Below are 14,198 nucleotides of genomic sequence, written 5' to 3' on the forward strand. Positions count from 1 at the left end.
ACAACAACAACAACAACAACGACGACGACGACGTGTTGTGGTTAGTTGTACATGAGATTTAAAGCAACGGCTATTTCTGTTGCAGTAGAGCCATCTTTCTGTGCTCATGCAGCTCGTTCCAGAGGCAAATACCGAAAGGCAAACTGACAAAAACACTGCTCGCGCATTTTGTTTGACGTCATTGGTGACTGTCACATACATAGCACGTACGTCACACTTTTTCGTTGTGCGTTATCGTCATCAGATGAGGACGAGGCAGTGTACGGCAGGTGCTAACGAACCAGGAATTTGCCAGTGATAGTAGTGGAAACAGCCATATAAAAATATACAGAAGGAAAACTTGCACTCACACGAGGAAGCGAACACTATTGTGTATTTGTGAGACAAAGTTTCGGTATGACTGTTACTGTGTGACATGCAGACCTAAGGATACTGAGTCAACGCTATATCGGAGTTACCTGTTTCTTCATTTATCGGGACTTATTCTGAAAGAAGCAAGTTCAGTTACTGTGTTGCAGTGAGAATATAATTATTCAGTCAATGAGGATGTTCTGTGAGTGACATTTTTTCTGGGATGTAACTGTGATGAGGACTTTCCGATGAGGATGTTCAAGATAAGAGGTAAGAATATTATATTTAAATCGTGTGTGTGTGTGTTGAAATGTCTTTACACACTATTTGTCTATTTTTGTCTGCTCCTACTCGTTTGTCCCTATTAAGTACTTGTGTTACAATTTCTTGTGTACCTTTCTGTCGGCCTGTTTGTCTGTTTGTCTGTGTCAGTGTCGATCTTCGTACCACTTTCGTTATCAAAGGATCTTTACCTCCCTTTTGTGGTGGCAGGCACAGTGCACGCATATCTTTATTCCAACTGAAATGCCATGCCCAAGATTCTTCTTCCGTTTAGATAAATAAACTCAGACTCTCTCTGTCTGTCTGTCTCCCTCAGTCTCAGTCTCTCTCTCTCTCTCTTTTCTCTGTCTCTTCGGTTCTCGTTGTCAGAGAGAGAGAGAGAGAGAGAGAGAGAGAGAGAGAGAGAGAGAGAGAGAGAGAGAGAGAGAGAGAGAGAGAGAGAGACACACACACACACACACACACACGCACACACACGCACGCACGCTCGCTCGCACGCACGCACGCACGCACACACACTCACACACACACACACACACACACACAAACAAACACACACACCTACACACACACACGCGCGCGCGCGCAGACACAAGCACATACACAGCTGCCTTTGCTTTATTTCCGAATTACTCATATTTTAATGAAAACAATAACTTACCTCATTCACACTGAGTCACGCTTGGAATGATCAACTTTTGAAAGCTTCACTTTCACTTTCAATGGGTATTTCAGTATATGGTTATAACTTAGTCTATGTTTTAAGGAAGTTGCTGCCAACTTAAGCGCTTACACGTGTAAAGTGACTGAAACTTAAAGGCGCAAGAATCCCGCGAAAACAGTTCTGAGTCACCATCTGAATTCCAGTAAGGATATTACATGGGATAAGGCCATCCCTAACTTGCACACATACAAAAAATCAACATTCCGACTGCTTCCTGTGCGGAGTGACAATTCGTTAATATTATATTATATAAAGCCTCCAGTGTCTGTCAATAAAATGATAAATAAAAACTTCCATCTCTGCAAAGACAACATCCAGTTTAGAGAGAGAGAGAGAGAGAGAGAGAGAGAGAGAGAGAGAGAGAGAGAGAGAGAGAGAGAGAGAGAGAGAGAGAGAGAGAGAGAGAGAGAGAGAGAGAGAGAGAGAGAGAGAGAGAGAGAGAGAGAGAGAGAGAGAGAGAGAGAGAGAGAACAAGCTTGTGTTGGTATTCTACGCGAAAAAATGTTCTTACCCCTGTAAAACATCACGCTCTGCACAAAAGTCAGTCACGCTCGTCTAAGACGAAAGTTGGTCTTACCAGAGACATACATTCTATCTATGTCTCTGGTCTTACCGCCTGTAAAATCCTGGGCACATCCGTGATGGTTGAAGAAATGCAAATCTTGAAGCTGTCAATGTTGCTTAAATTACGTGCTGCAGCCAGGTCTTGGTATCGACGGTACAATGGTAAGTTGCTGTGCACTGCATTGATCAAACTGACGTGGGCAAACCAAGATGGAGTCCCGACGTACTGGTACAGTATCCTTTTTTTTATGTGCAATAATTTATAAATATTTTTGTAGTTTTCGCATTTTTTACGCGGAAAGTCAGCAAATCTTGGTGTAAAAAAAAAAGAAGGAAAAATAAAAGAAAAAGGAAACCAGTATGCCAATAGCCTAGTTGATTAGACGTGTGCCTCTGGTAAAGGGTTGAGTCTTCCAATCCCGGCCACGCCTGATGGATAAAAGGAGGGAGATTTGTCCAATGTCCAAGGTCAACTTGCCGAGTGTGCAGATCTGATAGTGCCTCTTCGTGTGTACACGCAAGCACAAGACCAAATACGCACGGAAAAGATCCTGCGGTGAAAAACGGTCTGTGAAAACCCACTCGTGCAAAAACTCTAGTGTGCATGGGAGTTTCAGCTCATGAATGAAGAAGAAGAAGAAGAAGAATTGGGTGGAGGGGAGTGTAAATAAATGCAAGTAGAAATGCTCTGATGTTATAAAATAATAAACTCAAGGTTAATGAAAGGCAAACTGTTGGCTACGAGACTAAAATACTGTATGTGAGTGTTAATTGGGAGGGTCTTTTCGATAGGAGAGGAAGCGAAAGAAAAAAGGAATGCATTTAACGTTACCAAAATCAAATTCATCCTTCTTGTGTGTGTGTGAGAGAGAGAGAGAGAGAGAGAGAGAGAGAGAGAGAGAGAGAGAGAGAGAGAGAGAGAGAGAGAGAGAGAGAGAGAGAGAGAGAGAGAGAGAGAGAGAAAGAGAGAGGGGGGAGAGAGAGGGAGAGAGAGAGAGAGAGAGAGACAGAGAGGGGGAGAGAGAGAGGGGGGAGAGAGAGAGAGAGAGAGAGAGAGAGAGAGAGAGAGAGAGAGAGGGGGGGAGAGAGAATTGAATTGAATTGAACTTTATTAAACAAGGATTAAGATTTAAGGCTACGCCTTTTCTTACAATCTGTCCTTGGGACGCACAGATACACAATGATAAAATAAAAAAATTAAAAATTAAAAAGTTAACCAACAAAGGGAGGTCGGAAAACTTCAGCACGTGATGATAAAGATGACGATGATGATGATGATGACGATGATGATGATGAGGCATGAAGAGCATACATATATGTGGTTATTCATAAAATCAAATGCATACTATGCAGGTAATTATAAGTACAAGCTGGTAGCAATCAAACATGTTGCAATAGTGCAACAAAAATATGTTCAGAATATACAATGCACAGCATATCTTTGACGTAATACTAAGTGTGGTAAATCAAAATGCGTTAAACTACTCAGACATTATGTGTTTTTTAACACATTTTTTAAAACTTTTTAATGACTTTAAGTGCTTAAAGGATGATGGAAGTGAATTCCAAACTGATGTACCCGAAAAAGCAAAACTGGTCTTATAAAGGTCAATTCGTGGAATCGGTTGGATCAAGTTGACCGACCCATATCTGTCGGTAGCTTTATTAAATAATGATGTTATGTAAATCGGCACTTTACCGTAATACAATTTATGCATGAAAATGGCTTTGTTTAACTTAAGATGCTTTTCCAGTGGAAAAAAGTTAAGCATTTTTAATTTCATATCTGTTGAGGCATTATCCTTTACGATGAGTTTAGCCGAGCGACGATAGAGAGAGTCTGACTTTTTCAAGTGGACATCACTGCTGCCATCCCAGAGCGTCGAAACATAATTAAAGGCACAGTAAGCCTCCCGTAAACCATCACAGAGCTCCCCGAGCGTCAACATACAGTACAAGCATACTTCCATTTGAACGCTCACCGAACGGGAACATCCTGGCTGCTTTCTGTCGAGCGTGAGAAATTTTCAAAGAATTTATTTTCGTGGACTTGTTCCTCTACAACAATGGCAACAGCTGTTATGAATATTCAATACCGGAAATCACGCCCGGACAGTAAGCCTCCCGTAAACCATCACAGATACTGTCAGGCTTTTACACACAGTACAAACACCCTTCCATTTGAACGCTCACCAAACGGGAACATCCTAGGTGCCCTACGTAAAGAGCGAGCAATTTTTAAAGAATTAATTTTGCAGATTGTCTCGAACACTTTTTGGACCCATCCTGAACTCAGGTCAAAAATGAGTTACTTCCCTTCGGGTCTCATTCTATCGATGTAAACTGGCAATAGCCGTGGGTCGATGATTATCAGAATGTTTTTGGACCGTGGTGCGTTTTTGCGCTAGACCTAACTTTTAAAATATAAATAATAAATTGACAGCTTGTTACACAAACATTCTTACAAAATAATTATTTTTTCATCAAGACAAGATGAGAACAATTCGAAGTTGTGACAGTTTGAAAAAAGAAAAGCCCGGAAGCAGGGTCACGCAAGGGTCGTAGCAGACGACGGTTTATGCATATCGCCGTTCCTCTCAACAGTCAAAAGCCATCGCTAGAGTTCTTGTGAACCACAGCCGTTTGGTTCGTGCACAAAAACGTGCTATTGTAGATAAGCTCACATCGAGTCGCATTCAAATGACTAACTGACGACTACATTGTGAAAAAGGGAAACTGGATCACACGGGTTCACGATGGCTCAGGGGTAAGATAAACCACGCAAAAATAAATTTGCAGTGGCAGATCATTGATATACAGACAGAACAAGATCGGCCCAAGCACTGACCCTTGAGGCACCCCGAGAGAGAGAGAGAGAGAGAGAGAGAGAGAGAGAGAGAGAGAGAGAGAGAGAGAGAGAGAGAGAGAGAGAGAGATAGAGAGACAATGACAATTCTTTATTAAAGGCAGAGTAAGCCTCCCGTAAACCATCACAGATACGGTCAGGCTTTTACACACAGTACAAACACCATTTCATTTAAACACTCACCAATTGAGAACATCCTAGGTGCCCTCCGTAAAGAGCGAACAATTTTCAAAGAATTTATTTTTGCGTGGTTTATCTTACCCCTGAGCCATCGTGAACCCGTGTGATCCAGTTTTCCCTTTTCACAATGCAGTCGTCATAGTTAGTCATTTGAATGCGACTCGACGTGAGCTTATCTACAATAGCACGTTTTTTTTATGCACGAAACAACGGCTGTGGTTCACAAGAACTCTAGCGATGGCTTTTGACTGTTGAGAGGAACGGCGATTTGCACTGATAAACCGGCCGTCGTCTGCTACGACCCTTGCGTGACCCTGCTTCCGGGCTTTTCTTTTTTTAAACTTTCACAACTTCGAATTGTTCTGATCTTGTCTTGATGAAAAACGAATTCTTTTATGATTAAAGAATGTTTGTGTAACAAGCTGTCAATTTATTATTTAGATTTTAAAAGTTAGGTCTAGCGCAAAAACGAGGCGCCGTTGTTGTTAACGGAACAAGTCTACGAAAATAAATTCTTTGAAAATGTCTCACGCTCGACAGAAAGCAGCCAGGATGTTCCCGTTCGGTGAGCGTTCAAATGGAAGTATGCTTGTACTGTATTTAGACGCTCGGGGAGCTCTGTGATGGTTTACGGGAGGCTTACTGTGCCTTTAAACGAGGGTAATAATAGATTAAGCTGTGATATGCTTGAGAGAGTGAGAGAGAGAGAGAGAGAGAGAGAGAGAGAGAGAGAGAGAGAGAGAGAGAGAGAGAGAGAGAGAGAGAGAGAGAGATGCTGCCAACACCGCTTCTGCATAATCATATCAAGTTCTGGATTGCCGAGGGCCCAATATTCAGGCGCAGATTAGCCGGGGACAGCCAAGAAAATGTTGGCAGAATTTTTGATAGCAGAAATGAGAATTTCGTCCCTCAGTCAAGATCTGCTTTGGGAATAGAGCTGCGGGCGCGTCTTCGAGCTTCGTCTGAACTTAAGTGTATCTGAGAAGCAAATGACAGTTCTTTTTGAAGGTCGCATGTCCTTATGTAGTCGGTTGCTTGTCTTTCGAGGTTGCAGTATATAAATGTTATTTGTATTTTTGACCAAAATGTGACATTTTACACACATCGAGCTTGAGACAGCCCTTTTCCCTCCGAGACAGCGTTCGAGGTGAAAAACTGAGGACTGTCGAGATCTGTGCAAAATGTCAAATTTTGGTCAAAAATACAAATAACATAGCAAGTTATGTAGCGATCCATTTTTAGTTAGAATTCCTTTTAATTTGTTACGATTGAATGCACAAAAACATGCACTCATTTTTAGTCTCGGGTAACCTCCATAATTTGAGTTTTTGTCACATGGCTCAAATTAGAAGGACATTCCAATGTTCCTTTGATACATACTGTTGTCCTCCTGCGAAGTTGTCTGTGATGCTTGTCCTTACACGGACAGTTACTGTCGGCAGTTTCCTGTTTAATGGAGTTGTTTCTCTTTGAAATTCCTGTGTCGCTTGTCCTTATACGAACGGTTCCGGTCCTTTAGCTTGCGCTCCTTTTGGATTATCTGTTCTTGTGGGGAGTTGCTTCACTCTGACATAAAATATTCACTGTTCATTTGCTCGTAAGTTTGTGCAACCTTAACCATACGACAAATGTCTGTCTGTCATGTGTTTTAATCTTTGCTGCAGGGACTAAAGACAGACAGAGACAGACAGAACTGTAACCGTGAAAAAAAAGAGAAAGAAACAAAGAAATAGAGAGCAAAAATCGCAAAACAATTCCCACTTTTACGCCAGTGGTGAAAGTGGTGTGGACAGCGAAAGGGAAATTCAGCGTCTGGATCAATAGAATTGAAATCACTAGGGGTGGTTTTCTATATCTGTGTGTGCGCGCGCGCCCCCATGGAAGATTGTATCGAACACCCCAAACATTTCATCCGTCAAATAAACTATGCTGTCATTGCACGCGAGCCGGTTGCCGGACAATGAAACATTCCATGATAATTGGATAAACTAGGACAGCAGCGGCAGCAGCAACTGGGAAACGGGTGTAGTGACAGCAGCGGCACCAACAACAACACCAACAAGAACAATAGCAGCAGCAGAAGCAACAACAACAAAAGCAACATAAATAACAACAACAAACACGAAACCAATTACACCATCACGACTTAAGGACCACCAACATCACAATAACAATAACGAATACAATACTAAAATAAGCAAGACAAAATGTATAGAATCAGAGCAAGGAGAAAAGACAAATCAACAATTAAAATTTCAAGAATGAGCAGATTGAAAATGCAGAAATAAAAGAAAAAGCAGCGCGGCAATTTGAGAACACATCCAAAGAAAATCCAAGAAGGGCAGTTATAGAAATAAAGTACCTAATCATAACAATAAATATACATTGGTGGTTGGCGAAAGCGTGGGGTTGGGGGGAGGGCGGACACTATAGGAGCAATAGACAGAGATTCCAAGACACGGGAGATAAAAAAAAAATACAGCAAGTTCTCTTCCGAACCAGACCCCAAAAATATCAATTGATCAGCATAATGAATAAATTATCCAGACCACTGACCATGCTTCCGGAAATTATGCCAAACTGCAAAGTGCCACAACAAACTACGTCACCTCATCGGAAGTTATGGTGCGTAGTTTCCTCATTTCTTCCTTTCCAATCCTGGATCCCTACCCTTCCCCTGCGGCCCACACATGCATGCGCGCGCAAGCGTGTGTGTGTGTGTGTCTGTCTGTGTGCTCAACAGATGCAGGTAGACGCGCGAATACACACACACACACGCACATACACGTACATACTTCCGACAAAGACACAGAAACTCAGGCAGGCAAAGAAAGAAAGATGAAGAAACAGACACAGACAAACACCACCACCATCATTGCCTCCGCCACCATCAACCCCACACCAACAGCACCACACACACACACGCGCACGCACGCACGCACACACACACACACACCCATATACACACACACACACACACGACAAAGACACAGAAACTCAGGCAGGCAAAGAAAGAAAGATGAAGAAACAGACACAGACAAACACCACCACCATCATTGCCTCCGCCACCATCAACCCCACACCAACAGCATCACCACTAACCACTACAGTCAAACACGCTTAAGCCGAACTCGCCCGGGGAATGAAAAATCGTTTCGCTTATCCGGGCGTGTGCATATCCGAGTTCGGATAAGCCAAACCTTTCCCGAGAAATTACCCTGCAGTTCGGGTAAAGCGAGGTTTTTTTCAGGATAAGTTGTAAAATCACTTGGAATGTTTCTCTCTCTCTCTCTCTCTCTCTCTCTCTCTCTCTCTCTCTCTCTCTCTCTCTCTCTCTCTCTCTCTCTCTCTCTCTGCATGGTGTGTGTGAGTGTGTGTGTGTTTAAATGAATAAGATCAAAGCAGTGACAAGTTACAAGTGCTTTCTTCAGTTAGGCTTTATTAATACCTCAAAGCCAACTGTAAAAATAAATGGTGAAAACAGTGACACATCTCAGAAACAAAACCAAAGATTCTACAAGCAACTACGCTTTTGTTAAAAGGATTCCAAGTAAATCATAATAAATGTAATGTTTAATGAAACCCTCTCCATTAAAGAAAGAAAAGAAACAAAATTAGACAATGTGTCTCTGTGGTCATAAATCAAGATCAAATCTCCTTAAACATAGATTGTAGGCAAATTTTTTGTTTCGCTGCATGTTTATTGTGGTTTGATCTTCACCACTCACTCAAAATGAGCACATACATTCCTTGGGTAGATTTGCTCTTCACAAAGATCTCTTCCTTCTACACGTCAGTTTCCCCGTAGGATAATTATAGCCGTGACGAAATATATTTATATTTATGTTTTTCAAGCAAAAAATAAAATAAAGTCTCTCCGACAGTGCTTAGAGTTTGGCTTATCTGTCAAAATCACGTTTGAGATGTCCGTGTTTGAGTTAGTTAGCTATTTTTTGACAGAGTTTGGCTTATCCGAATTAGAAATAGTCTTACAAAGAGGGGGGTCTGGCGGGGAATTGGTTTTGGTTTCAGATATATCCGAGTTTTTTGCTTAAGCGTGTTTCGTTTAGGCGAGTGCGGCTGTACCACAAATACCGTACACAGTTACCACTACCACCATGATCACCGCCATCACTACCACCACCAAACAAAACCACACCACCACCGCCAACACTTACCATACACTCATCAATCACCACTGACAGATTCAACACACTTGATTTGTTTTGCTTGTGCTTCACAATTCCATACCCCTTCAACACCGCCCCCTTTGTCCCACCGCCCAGCCCTCTCTTTCTTTTCTCTGTCAAAAAAGTTACTCTTGCAAGAAAAACAAACGTGACGACTTCGCAAGCGTCACGTTTCCCATCAATTACCTTCATTCCTCTCGGTGACATACCGCGCACATTTTCCCCTAAGACCTTTCCTTGTTTCTCATTAGTCTTAGAGGTCGTGTCAGGGAAGGGTTGGGTTCGGCGGCGTGGGGATGGGGGGTGGGGAAGAAGGTACCCAGACGGTTCTGGATGGGATCGAAGCGAAAGTGTTGATTATCTTGGGACGAGTGGAAGGAAGGGTTGGAAAGAATGCAGCTGAGAGAGAGGGGGTGGGGGGCGTGGGGGGGGGGGGGGGTGGGGAGATAGAGAACTCAGAACTCAGAACTTTATTACATAAGGATAAAGGTTTTAGGCTTAGCCTAATCTTCCAACCTGTCCTTGGAACATAAACAGAGAATAATTGTAAACGAAAGTAAAGACTGCGCACATACACACACACACACACATACACATACACACACACACACGTATACACACACACGCACACGCACACACAAACTCACACTCGCTTACACACACACACATATACACACACACTCGCATACCTACACACATGCACATGCTATCATTTCAGAGAGAGAGAGAGAGAGAGAGAGAGAGAGAGAGAGAGAGAGAGAGAGAGAGAGAGAGAGAGGGGGGGGGGGGGGGGGGGGGGGGGGGGAGACTGAGAGAGAGAGGGACATAGACAGACAAACATAGACAGAAAGAGAGAGATACGAAGAGAGAGAGAGAGAGAGAGAGAGAGAGAGAGAGAGAGAGAGAGAGAGAGAGAGAGAGAGAGAGAGAGAGACAGTCACACACACACACACACACACCCACACACACAAACACACACACACACACACTCACAAACATTTAGTCAAGCTGTTGGCATCAAATTAACAGAGTAACACCTAAAAACCCGCATCGCCGAGACTAAACCAAGATAGTCTCGACTAACCATCCCTAAAGACCGAGACGGGTCACGCACGTCTCCGCATAGCGTGCGCACGCAGTACTTACTTAACATATTTTCTGTAATTCTGAGCACATTTTTAGAATAAACATAACATATGTATATGTTTTTTAATTTAGGAGAAATTGAGGAATACGATGCCATCATTTTTAAATCTGTTAGTGAAAAATCGATTTTAATGACAAATTTAATGAGCAAACTAATTAATTAGTTTTTAAGCCTCCAAGCTGAAATGCAATACCAAAGTCCGGGCTTCGTCGAAGATTACTTGACCAAAAGTTCAACCTATTTGGTTTAAAAATGAGGGCGTGACAGTGCTGCCTCAACTTTCACAAAAAAGCCGGACATGACATCATCAAAGACATTTATAAAAAAAATGAAAAAAATTCTGAGGATATTATACCCAGGAACTCTCATGTTAAATTTCATGAAGATCGGTCCAGTAGTTTTCTCTGAATCGCTTTACACACACGCACGCACACACACACACACACACACACGCACGCACACACACACACACACACACACACACACACACACACACACACACACACACACAGACACACATACACCACGACCCTCGTCTCGATTCCCCCTCTATGTTAAAACATTTAGTCAAAACTTGACTAAATGTAAAAAGCTCTCTCTCTCTCTCTCTCTCTCTCTCTCTCTCTCTCTCTCTCTCTCTCTCTCTCTCTCTCTCTCTCTCTCTCTCTCTCTGTGTCCCAAATAGCATGTCGCTTTGGTAACAGTTCGTGTGTAAGTCGTGCATTTTATACAGTAAAAAGACTATGGTAACAGGCGGATCCCAGGAGTTGTCTCGCGTTATCACCCCAGAAGCACTCATTCTAGGACTTGACATAGTTAGAAGAGACATACACAAAGACAGAAAGAGTGATAGTCGCAGGGAAAGCCATTCTCACAGAGAGAGACTCACTCTCCCAGAGAGCGAGAAAGGGCGAGAAAGGGCGCGCCATCCGGGTTGGTGTCAATCTGCGCATGCTCCGGCCTCTATGGCGGAAGAGGTAGCCTTACGGTTGTGTCCCTTCCTTTATTTAATTACTCCATCGTGGCTTGGCCCACTGTTCCTGTAAAAATACAATACAAATAAAAAAAAATATCTCAGATCAGAAAATCGTTGGCCCTAGGGGCGATAAGAGAAAACAAGCTCAATTTTTGATTCCGGAACGACTCGAGTCAGAAAAAAGATGAATAGTCGTTGTGGGGAATGGGGGTTTATAGATAGTGTATGTGGGTGAGAGTGGGTGAGTGTTTGTGTCAGGGAATGATTGTGTGTGTGTGTGTCTGTGTGTGTGTGTGTGTGTGTGTGTGTGTGTGTGTGTGTGCGTGTGTGTGTGTGTGTATGTGTGTGTGTATGTGTATGAGTGTGTGTGTGCGCGTGTGCCGTGTGTGTAACGAAGACAAACCATCTTCAGTATCAGCAGGAGTCGGCTTCTTGTTGGATTTCTGCGGATGTCCACCTACACAAGCAAAATACTCCCATTTGATCCATTTGTCACTTGTTACAATGAAAAAAAAAGGTAATATGTTGTAGTTTAACGATAGAGTAGTATTGAAAAGGCAGCCTGTTCGTGAAACGTCATCAAATCTAGATTGTACGTTGCGCGTCCTACACATCATGCTAGCCAAAATGGATTCTGTAGAGCAATCGTGCTTGAGACGAATGCGTTCGGTTCTAAAATTTTGTCCGTCTGTACCGAAATTGCAGCATGGAAATAGCGGAACGGTGCTGTTTCAGAAATAAAAGGCCAGTGTGGGTGGATGTGCGGGTGACGTCATAGCTTCAGGTACACGTCTTGGCTACACGTAGCGCTTCCAGACTTCTGTAACAACAACGGCTGCGTCGTCGTCATTCCAGATCACTCATTTGCATTTACGATGTTCATCATCATCCTATGATTATCCTGCAATCAGTGTTAGCCTGCTGTGGTCGGAGGAGTTATCGTATGCAGAATTACAGGTTTCAGCCGCGCGCTATAAAAGGATGAAGAAGAATCAGTTTTATCCAGTTCTAGGCGATTATGAGCGGATTTTTATGTTTTGCTGCAATGAATATTCAGTTGTTGGCTCTCCAACGCTAATTCCCCAGCACAGCGGGCAAGAGAGGATAACTCTCCCGTCGGTCGATACAAAGCCAATAGTCCTCAGTTGTGTCCCATGGCTTCAGGTATCGAACAAGCAATTCGTTCTTCTTATGCCAGTAACAGCGTCAAAACTGTTACAAACAAGAACAATACCAGACTAAACAAAACAAAGACAAAAGAAACAAAACAACGGACAATAAGAAAGAAAACGAAAAGCCCTTAGATAAAGGAAGGTAAAAAGTAACAAGACAGACAGACAAACAAAACGACGGGAAGAATCAACGAAAGAAGACGCAACAGATTGTAGGTGTAAAGGTTGTTCAGTGAAAAAAAAGAGTCAGTGACCTCTCCCAAGCCAGAACAACTGACCACCAACCTTTGACTTCACAACTCCGTTGCCAAACCCAGATTATCTGACCCAGGTCAACATGACCTGTGTCCGGTAATTTTAGACGTCCCTGCCAAACTGCTATAGACAAAAAGACAGGCAGGCAGACAGATAGGCAGAGAGACAGGCAGACAGACGCACGCACGCACGCACGCACGCACGCACACACACACACGCACGCACACACACACACACACACACACACACACACACACACACACACACACACATACACCGTGGCACACTGATATCCCCCAGCCCTAACACACAGACAGACACAGACACAGAGTAAAGGGGTATATTTTCCTTTGGGTTCACATGTTAATGCGACACCGGTATACGAAACCTGCTTTTTTCCCATGCGAGGTAATCGGACTAATCCGGTGGAAGCGTCAACTGCCAAACCCTGTGCGGTAATTAGGTGCGATTAAACAAACTGGGAGTCACTGCGCAAATCAGCAGTAATTCGAAACCAGACAGAGACAATTCAAGGCAAAAACATCATTATTTTAGGAAAACACGGAAGCGATCGAACGCAGTTTATCATTCAGTCAAAAGGCGTTCCCCTTTCCTTCTGATCTCAAGGGTTGAACGATTTTTTTAATTCTGTGTCTAAGTGTAGTTTTTTGGTTTGTTTCGAATTATGTTTGTTTTGATATTAATAAGATGTAGAAAGTAAAGCAATGACCATTCTTTTCGGTCAGTCTAGCCTCTAGGAAAAACTTTTTTTCAACCCTATCAGCCCACAGGCGGAAGGTATCGTCCACTGGACTACTACTATCACAGAAAGACTACAAGGTCTGTCACTCACCTTCGAATCTTCTGTGTTCTTGGAGTCGCTTCCTGAGGACAAATATTGTTCAAGACGGTTTGCCTCTTCCTACAGTCTGTGTAAGGTCAAATAAATACAGTTGAATGATTGTTTGAACTATATGCACCTTTAGTTTTCAGCTTCCGTTCGCTGCAGGTTGTTTTTAACCATCATTTGGACGAATCTTCGTTTGCGAGCCGCTAATATCCACACGGCGTCTAATTATGCATCCGCACCGAATATGCATACCAGCGCTCATTGGTCTAAAACATATGTAAATATTGTGCGGCAAAGGGAAGCTACCCACGGGAGTTTTCACTTTCGGTATTAGTGAAGAACCGTTTGCCACTTCATTCAAAATGAGGAAAACGTTTCAGTCGACCAATGAAAATAATCATCGAATATCCTGTTATTAACCAATGAGCGCTGGTATGCATATTCGGTGCGGATGCATAAAAACAACCTGCAGCGAACGGAAGCTGAAAACTAAAGGTGCATATAGTTCAAACAATCATTCAACTGTATTTATTTGACCTTACACAGACTGTAGGAAGAGGCAAACCGTCTTGAACAATATTTTTCCCCAGGAAGCGACTCCAAGAACACAGAAGACTCGAAGGTGAGTGACGTACCTTGTA

At 42.9% G+C, this 14,198-nt stretch overlaps 1 protein-coding gene across 1 annotated transcript in view; it reads left to right on the forward strand.

Moving 5' to 3' along the window:
- Window positions 1-590: 590 nt before the first annotated feature.
- The window catches only part of LOC138982543 (serine/threonine-protein phosphatase 2A 55 kDa regulatory subunit B beta isoform-like), a 74,157-nt gene continuing 60,549 nt past the window's right edge, over window positions 591-14,198 (forward strand). Inside the window, exon 1 of the mRNA XM_070355856.1 lies at window positions 591-621. Within this exon, the coding sequence (XP_070211957.1) occupies window positions 600-621 (22 nt within the window). The 5' untranslated portion in view covers window positions 591-599. The remainder of the gene's footprint in view (window positions 622-14,198) is intronic.

Source organism: Littorina saxatilis, linkage group LG12 (assembly GCF_037325665.1).
Source record: "Littorina saxatilis isolate snail1 linkage group LG12, US_GU_Lsax_2.0, whole genome shotgun sequence".
Lineage (NCBI taxonomy): Eukaryota > Metazoa > Mollusca > Gastropoda > Littorinimorpha > Littorinidae > Littorina > Littorina saxatilis.